The 14,640-nt window shown below is 43.2% G+C and overlaps 1 protein-coding gene across 1 annotated transcript in view; it reads right to left on the bottom strand.

Annotated features, from left to right (window-relative positions):
* Positions 1 to 1,829: 1,829 nt before the first annotated feature.
* Positions 1,830 to 14,640, bottom strand: part of LOC103799330 (phospholipase DDHD1-like) — a gene marked incomplete at its 5' end in the record, with an annotated part of 26,340 nt that continues 13,529 nt past the window's right edge. The window contains 5 exon segments of the mRNA XM_009071639.1: positions 1,830 to 2,011; positions 4,574 to 4,756; positions 7,167 to 7,419; positions 8,746 to 8,895; positions 14,523 to 14,598. Of these exon segments, the coding sequence (XP_009069887.1) occupies positions 1,830 to 2,011; positions 4,574 to 4,756; positions 7,167 to 7,419; positions 8,746 to 8,895; positions 14,523 to 14,598 (844 nt within the window).

Raw genomic sequence — 14,640 nt, 5'->3', positions numbered from 1 at the left:
CCCTGCTAGGGTGTTCAGGCACTGAAATATTACTCAGGGAAGTGGTGGAGTCACCATTCCTTGAAGTGTTTAAGAGGTGTCTGGATCTGACACTGGAGGATATAGTTTGGGGTTTACAGCAGTGACAGGTTAGTGGTTGGACTTGATGATCTTAGAGGTCTCCTCCAACCTTTATGATTCTATGATCTTCTTCCCTTCCTATTTCCCTCTGCTCCTCCCTTCCCTTTATCTTTGCATTGTTTTTTTCCCCCTTCATAATTATTCCTAAATCCATAATGCCAACACAGTCCTCGCTCCCAATTCCTTCCTCATTGCACCATGGAGCAGGGAAAGAATCAGCAACTGAAACAAATCCTATCTGGGAGAAGAGCCTGTGCCCCCAGCAAAGGATCTCTGGTTGCTTTCCACATCTCCAGCCACTGCTCTGCTGCTCTGGGCTGCTGTTGCTACATGTGTTTGCACTGAGAACATCACCAGTCACCAACACCACGGCCTGATCTTTGTTTTCTAACTAAAGTTTAGCTTCTGCAGCTTCTCCATGTGCCATCCAGACCATAAATACCTCAGGCAGAGGCAGCTCAGAGGCCAAATATCCAACACTTCCACTCCAGAGCCTTCGATGTTGTTTTCAAACCTCAGCAATGACCTTTTAGTGTTTCATTTGGAGGTTATTTCCTTTCCTCCCAACACTTCCCTCTTGACTTCTGAATTAGTTTCAGATCCAAAGCTAATGTATCCTCAGTATCTCTGTTGGTATTCTCAGGCCTCACTAGGTTTATTTCCTCTTGATGAGATCCTTGTGCATAAACATCCATAGAAATAGTTTTTCTGCAAACACACACAAATATGCATCTAATTATGGTAAGAAAGGACAGTTGGATCCTCTGCAAACCAATCTAATGTGTCTGAGAAACACCTGGAACCCGGAAAAGCAAAAGGCACTTACCTGTGAGAAGAACATAACTGATGTCATTTGTGTGAAACCACAAATATTTATTTTTAATGAAAAAATACTTAAAGTGTGCCACAGTGTCCATATATTCCTTTGAATAGTAGTACAAAGATATGTATTTCTGAGAAAAAAGTCTTAACACTGTAGAAAATAAATGTGGTTCTTAAATTATGTCAAAAGAAAGCAGTAAAAAAGTCATGTTTTATACACTGGAATAAAATGAAACGATTAGAGAAGATAATAAATTATAATTACAGTATTTCAAATATTTGCTTCATGCTTTTTTTTTTCAGCATTAATTCCTAAATGGGTCATGTAGATTATGTCCTCAGAAACCAGCAGTCAGAATGGTCTTTCCATGGGGATAATTGGACGTGGAGCTGGAGAAAGTCCTGGAGATACGACACCACCATTTTTGTTATTCACTGAGACATAAACCATGGCAGTTTTAGGTTTGGATTCAGCAGGTGTTTTTGTTAATGGGAATTCATTTAGGGTTTGTTTCTCTTAAAAAAAAAAAAATCAACTCATCTTTTATAGTTTAATGAACTAAACAGCAATTGTGGTCATTGATCAGGATGTGAGCCCAGCACAGTGCTCAGCTGTGCTTGGGGGATGCTACACACTGTACTGGCTCTTCATACAGTCCACAAGAATTTGGAATCCTTTCAGGTCTAATTAAGCACTGCAAAAAGGTTTCAAACTATAAAGTGCTTGGAAATACAAATCATTTGTCCTCTTCAGAAATAGGAAAAAAACCCCCAAACATGCACTTAAACCTGAAACCTCCATGCCATAGGTTACTGCAGCTCAGCAGTAAAAAATCTGGTTTGTGCCATTGGTTTGAAAAATTCCTTTTTCCCCCCGAGTCAGAAATTCAAATAGTGTCTAAATTGGATTTGTCAGTCTCTTCTTGGTCTTGTTTGTACATGAAGGTTAGGAGGAAAAGAGCAATATCCAGAGAGGACCAGTACGCAGTGTGTGAGGTGACTGCAGACCAGTATCTGCTCTCCACGAGACCTTCCCTGAGCTCAAAGTCGATCCTGTGCTCCAGTTCCACTGTGAAAGGAACAAGAAACAACAATGATGTTAGGATTGTAAAAACATCAGCCTGTTTTGCTGTCAGCTTTGGGTTCTGATTCCACTTGTTGTATATACAATACATTTAACATCTCTGTGTTTACATTTCATAGCTAAATCAAACATGAATATATAAATTCATTTGAAGGCACATTGAGTTTAGCACAAACCTGACCTCAGAGTGGTGCTGAGTGCAGGGAAAAAAAGCCAAAAAGGAAACTAAAGCTGCTCTTAGAGGTCTTTTCCAGCCTAAATGACTGTGTGATTTTACAGCTTGGGGAAAACTGGCATGTTTTAAGCAGCTGTTTTCCTTACAGTAACTATATAAATACATTTATTTGTATTTGTTATGATAACTACAGAGAAATATGCAGCAAATGCTGAGGCCTCACTAGGAAACTCTGATTGTCAGAGGGTGGACACTGATTTTCAGAGCATGGACACTGATTCTCAGAGGGTGGATGCTCAGACCTTCCTGAAATCAATGGATTTCTCACATCTTTAAGTGCCTTTACAAGGAGACAACACCCACTGCTACAAGCCTTTTCTGCAAAGTCAATCCCTCCACAGCTACAGTCCTTTTAATATCCCGATTATTCCAAATATATTTCAGCAGTTACCCTTTTATTTCAAGGGCTGCTTTGATTAATGCCACATTCAAAGCAATTTCCACCACGTTTTAACTGCACCAATAGTTAATCTATTGTTAAGGCCCTTTAGTGGTCAGAAAACATCTATGAGGAGCAATGGAATAAAAAGGACAAAGAAATAAAAGCCTGCTCAGCTCCAACAGCCAAACCCCCATATGGAATCAAAACTGTAGCCATTTATCAAAGCCAGTTTGAAGGAATTTTAACTCCTGGCTCAAGGAGCATATCAAGGGAACATCACACAAGTGTCAGCACAGCACGGAATGACACAGCTCTCTTTTCCTAGGAGCATCACCCTCTCTGCAGCAGGGAGAGAGAGTCAGAGCCTGTGAATACCAGGACACAACCACAGTCATTTCCAAGAAGCAGCATATATGCACCACAGGCCAGTGGCTGTGCAGGAAGGACGTCCCGACCGCCTCCGAGAGGCTGTGACAGGAGCTTGGGTGGCAGCCAGGCCTCACCACAAGGCAGTGGCTGCACTCTCAGAAGCAAAGGCTTTGGCTGGGGTTGCATCATTCAGCTTGCAGCCTCACTGGCCTCTGCTCCACGGTCTCCTTCTATGGAGCAGGGAAGGGCTTGCAGCTCAGAGGGATATGGGATCCATGCAGAAAGTCAAACCCCCCTGAAAGGACCTCATGGGCAGCTCAGCAATATTCAGTTCTGTCTCTCTGTTTCCTTCAAGTCTAAAACTAAGTTTCTTGTCCCCAAGCAGCGACTCAGACAGGTTATCTGCTGAAATCAGTGATGAGCAGACAGCAATGCATCATGTGATTGCTGTCACAAGCTACAACATACTTGTGACTCCTTCAATAGCCCTTTTTGGGCGCCTTCATGGAGCCTTTTTAGGCACTGAAAGGGGCTCTAAGGTCTCCCTGGAGCCTTCTCTTCTTCAGGCAGAACATCCCCAGCTCTCCCAGCCTGGCTCCACAGCAGTTTCCTTATGATTGTACCTCAACACCACAGAGCAGTGAAGCTCCACTGGTGCCAGTGAGGAGCTCAGAAATCAAATCAAGTAGGAATTTACTTAAAGAAAGTACCTATATACCTAAAAAACAGCTGCACTTTCTGTTCTGGGTGGTTCAGACAAGGACAAGGGCAGCTTCTGTTTCCAGTCATATGTGTCTTTAAATCCAGATTGCTTCAGAATTGGAAATGTATGGGGAAATTGGAAATATGTGGGGGAAAAAAAGGGTTTAAAGCAACAGAGGCTGGTTTAGATTAGAGATTAGGGATAAATTCTTGACTGTGAGGGTGGTGAGGCACTGGCACAGGTTGCCCAGAGAAGCTGTGGCTGCTCTGTCCCTGGAAGTGTTCCAGGCCAGGTTGGATGGGGCTTGGAACAACCTGGGCTAGTGGAAGGTGTCCCTGCCCATGGCAGGGGGTGGGATGAGATGAGCTTTAAGGTCCTTCCAACCTAAACCACTCTATGAGATTAAATAAATCCATTTTACAATAAATGGCAAGTGGGATTCTCTGCAGGAATTATATATATTGCTTTTCCTATTGGAAGACTAGTAATTGCTGATACACAGATCTCATTAGCCCAAACTCATACAGGCATAGGCACAGACATGGTGTACATGTATGTACGAACACATACACAGATAAACCTCCTTTGAACACAGGAATAGACTCAACGAATCCCAGAATGGTTTGGGTTGGAAGGGACCTTAAAGCCCATCCCATTCCACCCCCTGCCATGGGCAGGGACACCTTTCACTAGCCCAGGTTGCTCCAAGTCTGATCCAGCCTGGCCTTGATACTCAATATTAAAGCAAACCATCAACATTAAACAGTGTCACATATTGCTATGATACTTCCAGCCCTCAACAACACACATGTTTCCACGCTCTTGTTTCCCTGAGGTCCATAAGGACTTGCCACTCACTTGTGGGCTCCAGAAAGCCTGAGCTGCTGTGTGGCAGAGGTGGTGTCCCCACAGTCGTGGCTTTCTTGTCCTCCCCTTCGGCGCCGTCTTTCCCTGTCTCGAGGGTCTGTGGTGTGGTTGCACTGGAACGACCAAACCTGGAGAACAGCATCCCACCAAGGCCCTTCCCAATACTTGCAGCTCCTGCATCCAGCACAGAGGAAAAAAAAAAAACCCAGGAAGCATAAATCAAGCTGCAAATTAAAGTCACTGTTGCACCCATTAATTAGAGCTGAGTGACAGGTGATGGAAAACACTTTGTGCTCTTCTAGAGTAGGAAGAGCTTATGTGAGTGAAGTGTGTACTGTTTATCCTGAGACTACCCAAAGCTATAATTTGGAAGCTAGTTAGGGGGAAAACTACATGAGAAGAATTCTGCAGCAATAAATGTGGTGCTTTTATGGCTATGTTGTAATTCCTCTTTCACAAAAAAACCAAGACTAAAATGCTTTAGAACAATGTTGGCACCTCCTGCACTTACGAATTCCATCAGGATATTTAAGATATTCCTCTTATTAAGGATCCTTAAGTTGGCATCACCTTGACAGGCATTTAAAGCTGTTCTATCACCCTTTAAAACGTCTGTTTTGGTTGCTGAGGAAAAGGGATGTAAAAGTTAAGAGCAGTTATATCACGTTTTATCCCGACTTTGCTGCCACCTCATGGACAAGACATCCAAGTTACTATAGAAAACCCCCCCCAAAAGCCTCCCTTGCTTTGAAATTCCACATATTTCGACTCGAGGACTAAACTGCTTTTAGATACTTTACTGCTTTGATTGGGAAGATTCCTGGCACTAGGCCTTGTCCAAATCCCACACAGAGAGCTAAAGAAAAGCCTTGAGTCAACAAAAACTGCAAGTACATGCTCAAATATAAGCTCCAGTGAAGGAGTTTAAGCTCACTTAAACCAGGGCTTATTTTGACTCAGAAAGCCAGAAGGGATCAAGCTTTATATGAAACCAGCCTGAATTTCCTATTGTAAAATCACAAGTTAAATGTAACTGTAGTGGCTTACATGGTGTGAGTTTTCCCCTATATGCCAATAACAGAAAACGTAGTCAGAAGAAAAGCTTTAATTTCATTTTTTTCCCATGAAGTACAGTGGAAACTCTTAAATCATCAGAATGTTACTTCAATGAGGCAGACAAAAATAAGGCAGCGATAGAATAAACTACATCATCTCCCCACAAGCCTTGACTCCAGCACATGTAAACTGTTTTTTCTTCAAATAAAATGCCAGCTGGGATGAAAGCAAGTCACACAACTGCACAGAACACACTGAAACCATCCTCTGCTAGTAGTGAATTTGGGGGTTGGACTAGATGATCTCCAGAAGACCCTCCTAATCTCAACAATTCTCTGACTGTGTGAAGGAATAGGATCATGGACAGTCTGGGTTTTGGCTTCCTCTCAAGTTGCTTGACCATCATTCTGCCACTCCATGAATGACCATTCCTAACCCTGCCTTTAATTTGGTTTGTGAAGGGCAGAGGACATTTAACCTCAATATGTCAGAATATAAGCTGATAACTTCTGAGCAACTTGATCCTGTGAGCTTGAGTTTCCTGCAGGGAACATTTATTGGCAAAATTTCAGCTTAGTATCATAGGGGTTGGAATGGACCCAAGAGATCACCCAGCCCCAACCTCCTGCCCTGGGCAGGGACACCTCCCACCAGAGCAGGTTGCTCAAGGCTTTAGCCAACCTGGCTGTGAACACTGCCAGGGTTGGGGCAGCCAAAGCCTCCCTGAGCAACCTCTGTCAGTGTCTCATCACCCTCACAGGGAAAAACTCTTCCTGAGATCTAATCTAAATTCCTCTCTTTTGATTTATCCCCACTACTCTTGCCCTGTCACTGCAGCTCCTAACCAAGAGTCCCTCTGCTACTTTCCTGGAGCCCCTTCAGCTCCTGACAGGTTGCTCTGAGATCTCCACACAACCTACTCTTCTCCAGTCTGAACAGCCCCAACCCTCTCAGCATGTCTTTGTAAGGAAGGTGCTCCAGTGCTCTGATCAGCTTTGTGACCTCCTCTGGACTTGCTAACAGTTCCATGTCCTTCTTGTGTTGGGGACATAGAATGGTTTGGGTTGGAAGGACCTTAAGGTCTTTAAAGACCATCTCATTCCACCCCCTACCCCCATGGGCACCTTCCATCAGCCCAGGTTGCTCCAAGTCCCATCCAACCTGGCCGGGACCACTCCCAGGGATGGAGCAGCCACAGCTTCTCTGGGCATCCTGTGCCAATGCCTCACTGTCCTCACAGAGAAGAATTTCTTCCCAATATCTATCCCAAACCTACCCTCCTTCAGCTTAAGGCCATTCCCCCTTGTCCTGGCACTCCATTCCTGTGTCCCTCTGCAGCTCTCCTGGAGCCCTTTGAGGCACTTGAAGGGGCTCTAAGATCACCTGGGAGCCTTCTCCAGGCTGAACACCCCCAGCTCTCCCAGCCTGGCTCCATGGCACCTTCCTTATGGTTGTACCTCAACAGCACAGAGCAGTGAAGCTCCACCAGAACCTCCCAGCCATAACCCAAGGACACAAAGCCAATCACCTAATATACTTGCTTTGCCTATGTTCGTGATGGACTCCCCATAGTGCCGTCGGACCATGACTGGGGACGTGGTAGGGCTCGGAACTGTCGAAGCACTTTCGCTGTCAGTAGCTGAGGTAGGTTCTTTTGTTGGGTTGAGAAAACTTGGCTTCATGTGCTCATAAGGGAGAGGGTTTGCTGTGTTGTACCAGTGGATCTGCACGGGCGAAATGTTGCTGTAGTGTTTCAGAATTAAAGGCTCTAACCTATAGGCCTGAGAAAGGAATGCAGAAAACAACATCCTGAGCTACAAGATGGAATAAATCACATTCCCTTCCCTTAGAGTCCTCTCCAACCTCAAAGCCAAAATATCTATAATAAACAAAGCCTAAAAAGTGACACAATGGTGTTGTTACGGTCTGATTCATTTCCTTTTCACAGCCTGGAAGATTTATCCCCTGCCCCAGTTGCTTGTGCCTTCACTTTTGCACATATCTCTGCAACATTTGTCCTACAAGGTTGTTATGAACACACAAGTTACTACCAGATGGTTGTTACTATGCCCTGGCAGAGCATATATACACTTAATAAGCAGTTAATCTACTTAAATATACAGTTAATATTTGTATTTTATATACTTTATATCCAGTCAAGCTGATTCACAACAGAAGGAGGAACTGGCTGTGAAAACATTTTGTTTGATGACTCTTCAGTGATTTCTGTGCAACCTTGAACTGTGTTTTTTAAAAACATAATGTTCTATAGATTCTTTAGTTGTCTTTGTTTATTTAATGTAGAAAAGCATTCAGCACTTTTTTATCTTAAAACTAAGTGAAGGTACTACTTGCAGAATGGAACCACAGACTGACCAATCATCTCAGACATCCCAGGAAAATTCTGGGTTTGGAGCAGCTGGAGCTGAACACAACCTTGAGTTGAACAGAATCAGCATGACTGAACTCTGAATACAAAGTTAAATTCAGGCACTTTAAATACAAAAGCATCTCCAAGTGACTATTCTACATGAAATTCCAAATCAAGGTTGCATGAAAGAAGTTGCTAAGGTGATGCAGGTCAAAGTTTCATCACCCTGGTTTGATATAAACCAACACTGGCTGCCTGTGGAAGAGTATCAGGACAGGGCAAAGCTCCAGCAATAATACTCTCCCAAGTACTATCCACCCTCTAACGATAAGTTATGCAGGATCATTTGGGAAAAAAACTGTATTTTTTTTCAACAGTATCTTGTAACCTCTTTGTGAAGCCTTTTTTAACAGCAAAAGTGTCTTTGGACAGATGATGAAGTCAGGAAATTAAACCCCAAACCATTAACTGAAAAGGATTATTTCTTTGCAATAAAAATAATCAGAATAATCTCAAACCTTATGCTTATGAATATGAAAAGAGAAGCAAAATATATGTTATTTAAGGCAATTACTGGTTTGTATTATTCTACAGCTCCAAAAAGCCATTGTACAATAATCATTAACAAATTGTCCCCTGCTGGAACATACTCGATACACACATTTTGAAGCTCACACAGAGCTGATGCTTAAAAACAGGCACAAGATAACAGCTTACAACTGCAATTCAGACTCACCACTGGATCTGTGGGATGAAAAATGTTTAATAAGCGATTACAAATCGTCCTGGGCAGAATATGGTCCTGGCTGCCACTGCTTCCCGGGCGGATACCACGCAGGGCCAGAAACACTGCCAGGGGAGAGCCCATACAGAAGAAATTCTCAACCTAAAGGAGAGATTTCACCCATGTTAATAAGGATGGAAATAATGCTAACATGGCTGGATTTGAGTTTTCTCTCTCAACTGATTTCTCAAGTTCAGTGAGGGAGCTGGATAATATTAGTCAGTCTAAATGGAGACAATCACTAGAACATCCAAACATGAAGGTTAAATTTCCCATTTCCCTTGGCTGTGAGAAGAGAGTTATAACCTGTAACTCTCTTAAACTGAGCCAAGGGAAGTTTAGGTCAGAAATCAAGAAGAATTTCTTCCCAGACAGGGTGATTAGACACTGGAATGTGCTGCCCAGGGAGGTAGTGGAGTCACCAACTCTGGTGGTGTTTAAAGAGAGTCTGGACATGGCACTCAGTGCCATGGTCTAATTGCCATGGTGGTGTTAGGTCATAGGTTGGACTTGATGACCTCAGAGATCTTCTCCAACCTTAATGACTCTGTGATTATGATACTACATAGTTGGAAAACCAAAAAGCAAGTTGGATATTTGAACTCAAAGAGATCTACCGCCACTGGAAAAACTGGAGCAAGAAGAATTTGGAAGACACTAAGGAAACATGAGTCTGATTTCTAATGAACTTTCCCAAAGCTTCCCACATCTCCTTAATCCTAACCTACCCTAACCAAGTACTCCATGACTTCTTTTGCTCCACACACTTCTTAAAAACACTTGCTGTTAAGTGAACAGAATGGTGCTTGTCACAAGTGCCACCATGTCCTACATTAGGAACAGGTAGAGCACACTGAGTGACTCTTATGCCACCCAAAGCCACTATGACCTTGCTCTAGTCCTGCCTCCAACACTGAGAGGCAACCACACAAACCTGAGCTGCAGCTGCTGACACATCTCACCCAGATCACTGAATGTACATCAGTGGTAACAACTTTTGGGGTCATTATCACCAACCTGAGGTTGGCATTGAACAGTGACCTAGAGGTGAATGGCTTTGTATCCCATTCTGAAGCCTCAGACATCACCTCCTAAAAACATCAAATATAAAATGCAGAGGTAAAATGTTTCCTTAAGTCAAAATTACATCTTATCCTTTGTTTTCTTATATGAAAAATTAGGGTTACCATTATCAGAACTTCAAGGCAACGTTCCCTAGTAGCATCCAGTGTGCAGGGCACTACAACTGGGCAACTCCTAGTGTGCTGCTACTCAACCAAGACTACTTGTAACCAAGAGAACCAAGAATTCAGCTAGAGAAATCGCCGAATTCTTACTAGATGCACATGAAGGATGCTTGGAATCTCATGTGCCTTCCCTACGTGCCAGCACATGGAGTGGGAGTGTAGGAATAATGCTCTGTTTCATCTCTCAGATTCCAGCACTGCACAAAACACTCCTCCTCCTCCTCTGACTTGGCAATGGTACTCCACCTTTCCTTCCAAAACAATGTCCTCATACAATGGAAAAAGGAAAATCTAGGTCTTCAGCATGGCTGTGCAATGTCACATGCAGCAAAGCACTGCTGTGTCTATACTGTCACTTGAGTGCAAAGCTGCTTGCTTTTCATAGTATCATAGTTTGTTAAGGGGTTGGAATGGACTTTACAGATCATCTAGTCCCACCCTGCCTGCCCTGGGCAGGGACACATCCTCACTAGACCTGGTTGCTCAAGGCTCATCCAACCTGGTCTTGAACACTGCCAGTGTTGGGGCAGCCACAGCCTCCCTGGGCAACCTGTGCCAGTGTGTCATCACCCTCACAGGGAAAACTTCTGCCTAATGTCTAATCTAAATTTACTCTTTTTGAATTTCTCCCCATTACTCCTTGTCCTGTCAGTGCAGCTCCTACCCAAGAGTCCCTCTGCAGCTTCCCTGGAGCCCCTTCAGCTCCTGGCAGGTTGCTCTGAGGTCTCCACACAACCTTCTCTTCTCCAGGCTGAACAGCCACAACTCTCTCAGCCTGTCCTTGTAGGGAAGGTGCTCCAGTGCTCTGATCAGCTTTGTGGCCTCCTCTGGCCTTGCTCCACCAGTTCCATGTCCTTCTGATGTGAAGGATGCCAGAACTGTACTGTAGGTACGACAGTATCTCTAACTCCAGGTGCTCAGAAGAGCAGTGCAGAGGAGAATCCCCTCCCTTTACCTGTTGCCCACACTCCTCTGGATGCAGCCCAGGACACTGTTTCTGGGCTGTGAGCTCACACTGCACCTTATGGGGAGTTTTCAGTTTTTCTTACAACCAAGCTTTGCACAGACCTTACATTTTGGCAGTTTGAAAAAAAAAAATTAAAAAATAATTTCTCGTCCTTAAATACAATGGACACAGATGTGGACAATACAATCCTTGAAATTGAATAAGTAACCTTTAACCCTGTCCATCTGATAGTCCTGTGTGGAGCATCTGAAGTTCACAGGGATGGGTTTTCTGCCCTAGGAAGAAATCAGACAGTGCCTGCCAGCACACACTGAGCAGGTGCTCAAAAGATGCTTTCATGAATTCGTCTTAAGCAAGTAGAGGCTGGGAAAAACCTCAAAAGGTAACTGGTTTCAGTGGTTACACAGTGTGAGGCTTTTTTTCCACTTTTGTTCCAGTGTTTCTATTGATAAACACAAGATTCAGTGTCCACAGGCAGAGGCTTTCTTGGAGGGCACTGCTCTTAGCTATCTGTTTTCTTGCACTCAAAAGCCTTTCAACATGGTCTTCCAGCTTACAAAGTCAAAAGTACCAAGCTTACTGGGTGGCACCAGAACAATACCAACGCAGTGAATGCTAAAAATCTTCCCCTTCATGGCAAGGGTTGTCCAGCATTGGCACAGCTGCCCAGGGCTGTGGTGGAGTCACCATCTCTGGAGGGTTTTAAAAGCTGTGTAGATAGGGACATGGTTATAGGTGAATAGATCTTTTCTAAGCCTAATAATTCTATGATTCTAAAAACGAAGTCCTTTAAATTGCAGCCATTAGACTCTCAGTGCTGTGGGAAAGTGGCTGAAGATCAGATTGCTGTGAGATGAAACCTACTGGAATAGAGGACTAAAATCCTTAGAGAAAGGACTAAAATCTTTCCAGAAAACATTTATTCATCTCTGTGTTCGTCCTAGAAGCAGGAGTGGGGCAGGTCCCATCTATTCCTGTAAATGTTCAACATCAGGAGACATGTTTACGAACATGACCTTTCAGTGCAGCCCTTTCCTCCTGGCTATGATTCATAAACAGAAGACTTAATGAATTTATTTGTAATTTTCAGCAGAAGCTGAGCCAAGTAATAATCTGTTCAACTTCAGACTGCAGTATTTCCAGAATTAAATAAGAGAAAAGTTGAATGAGTCAACAGAAGTGAGGCAGCGAAGCTCTTGTGTGCACTGGTACGTGTGGGGGGACAAAGGAACAAGAAGTACAAGCTGGAGCTTCTTCCAGCAGAGTTTCTGTAACCTTGGGTGAATGAGAAGTGCTAAGGAATCCTGAAACGATTTGGGGCAGCACATTGCAAGGCCAGATTTAAATGAATTTCCATCTCAGTACTAGGAAGAAACTGAGGTACATACTACCCTCCGCACCCTACTGTGACTGAAAATCACCTTACAACACTGTTAGTTTCATACACACAGGGGTTGGTATCACACCATTTCCCATGTTTCCATGTTCTTCAGCCCCTGTAGCCTTTAATTCCAATTCCTTAGGCTGTGTTCCTAAGTTTTACCTTTATAATGGGGTGTCAGCTTTGCTTTTAACCCACACAGCTCCTACTGATTTAGCAGTTTATTCAACTATGCATCTGAGGTGAAGCAGAAGAAGAGAGACAAAGATAGTTCATCCTCAAGTTCCCATTCTGGTGGCTTGTCCAGTACAGTCTTAGAGTACAAGACACTCCATATCTTCATGTTTTGTGGGTTTTTTTTCCTCCCCAAAGAGTCAGTTGATTACACAGGTAATTTCCTCTAATATTAGATTACACAGTAAGTTGTTGTATGTGTTCTTGCACTTGCCTTGCCAAAAACAACCTTTGTGCTTGCTCAACATCAAATAAGCTTAACCTCTCCTTCACATAGGACCAGTGACGCTGTCTCACCCTGGGAAGCTTAATTTGTTTCAGTCCATAAAAGAAGCAACACATGGACAGCATCCAGCCTTTCCCATCACAGCTCTACATGCCTGTTCTGCTGTGTGACACAGCCTGAAGAGATCAGTGACCAAGGACCAGAGTCTCCTGCATCACACAGACCAAAGGAATTCGTGGATCAAGCATGTTTGTGGGGAATAGCAACTCCTGATCAAACTAATGCTCTGGTCTGCCATGAAGAGCCAAGGGGCAGATGGTTGGTACCTACAAAGCACTTAGTGCTTCTTCAACAAGTCAGCTACCCTGGGGAAGCTGGATTGGCTTGATGATGAGCTGCTGGATTTCAGCCATCCAGCTGGAATCCTCCCTTGCCATCATGTTCATGGAAAGTGTCTCTCTGTCAGGAGCTCTGCCTCAAGCCATGGGAGGCACTAGTTTGAATCTTCACAGAAATAAAACATCTTCCTGCCAGTAAGGGCAAGAAAAAGGATGTACTGCAATGGGAAAACTACCTGAAGATTATCTAATCTATTCAGTTAAAGTCTTGTTTTCTTCCGCCTTTCTTTCCTTCCACTCCCTCTAAAAAGCGTAACACAACTTTAAACACAACTGAGTGAAGAATAATCTTTCTCAGAGCTGAAGGAGTATCAGCCTGACTCGAGCTTCCTTGATGGCAGAGATAATAGCCTCAGATATGCTTTCAAGCAGGGATGACAAGAAGAAGGCTGTGACAAAGTGAATTATGGTTCGTTTCCTCTTTTTTATGGCTCAAGATTGACCTTGGCTTCTAGGAGTCCTTCTGAGCTCAGAAGGAAAGAAAAATGGCAAGTTAAGACACAATAATCCACTTAATCCTCATATATCAAGTCACATTTCTATGGTTTAATATTTCAGGGTTGAGTCAAGCAACTACAAAGTGTTGCACATCCCACCAAAAAGCTGGAAAATGCCTTTCCCCAATGATAAGGAGTTCTAGCAATTTGTACAGCTGATTAGCAAGCAATCTGCTTCATGAGACTAGAAGTGTGCTAACTGTCAGGCTGGAACAATTTGGAAGGAAAATCCACAGCTGGAGGAAATTCAATCAGATTTGCTCAGAGATGTGACATGTTAGAAGTCGTCCCCAAGGAGAATGGATTAGTCAGTGAAGTAGAAAAGAAATTGTTTAAGATATGTGATTGATGTCATTTGCCAAATGGCTTTCACCTTCCCAGAGTCGTGTGTGTGTAATAATATACATAAAGGTTAATAAACTACATGTATTTAGATACATGTTCACCTATAATTAAATACAAACATATATAAGAGAATTGGGTTGGAAGGGACCTTAAAGACCATCTAGTTCCAACCCCTGCCATGGGAAGGGACACCTTCCATTAGCCCAGGTTGCTCTAAGCTTATTACAAACACATAATTACAATAAATAGTAGCAATAGATGAGTAGAAGAACATGTTTACACACATGTATACACACTTCATCCAACACATTCCAATTATTCTATCAACATTTTGTCTTAGGGACATGGGAAAGAAAAAAGGAAGCAATGACTCATTGCAGGTGGATTTGTACAGCAAGTAGAACATGGAGTAAAAACCTCTCAAACATACATACCTTAAATTTTAAGACAGGTGGTTTTGATATGGTGGATGCCTTTAACCCATGTAACCTCTCTTCTATCTCTCTCAACCTAGAAAATAGAGATCTTTCTGAGATCCAATAAAAAATGTAG

This window comes from Acanthisitta chloris, unplaced genomic scaffold (assembly GCF_000695815.1).
Source record: "Acanthisitta chloris isolate BGI_N310 unplaced genomic scaffold, ASM69581v1 scaffold2683, whole genome shotgun sequence".
Lineage (NCBI taxonomy): Eukaryota > Metazoa > Chordata > Aves > Passeriformes > Acanthisittidae > Acanthisitta > Acanthisitta chloris.
This window is presented reverse-complemented; position numbering and strand designations above follow the sequence as displayed.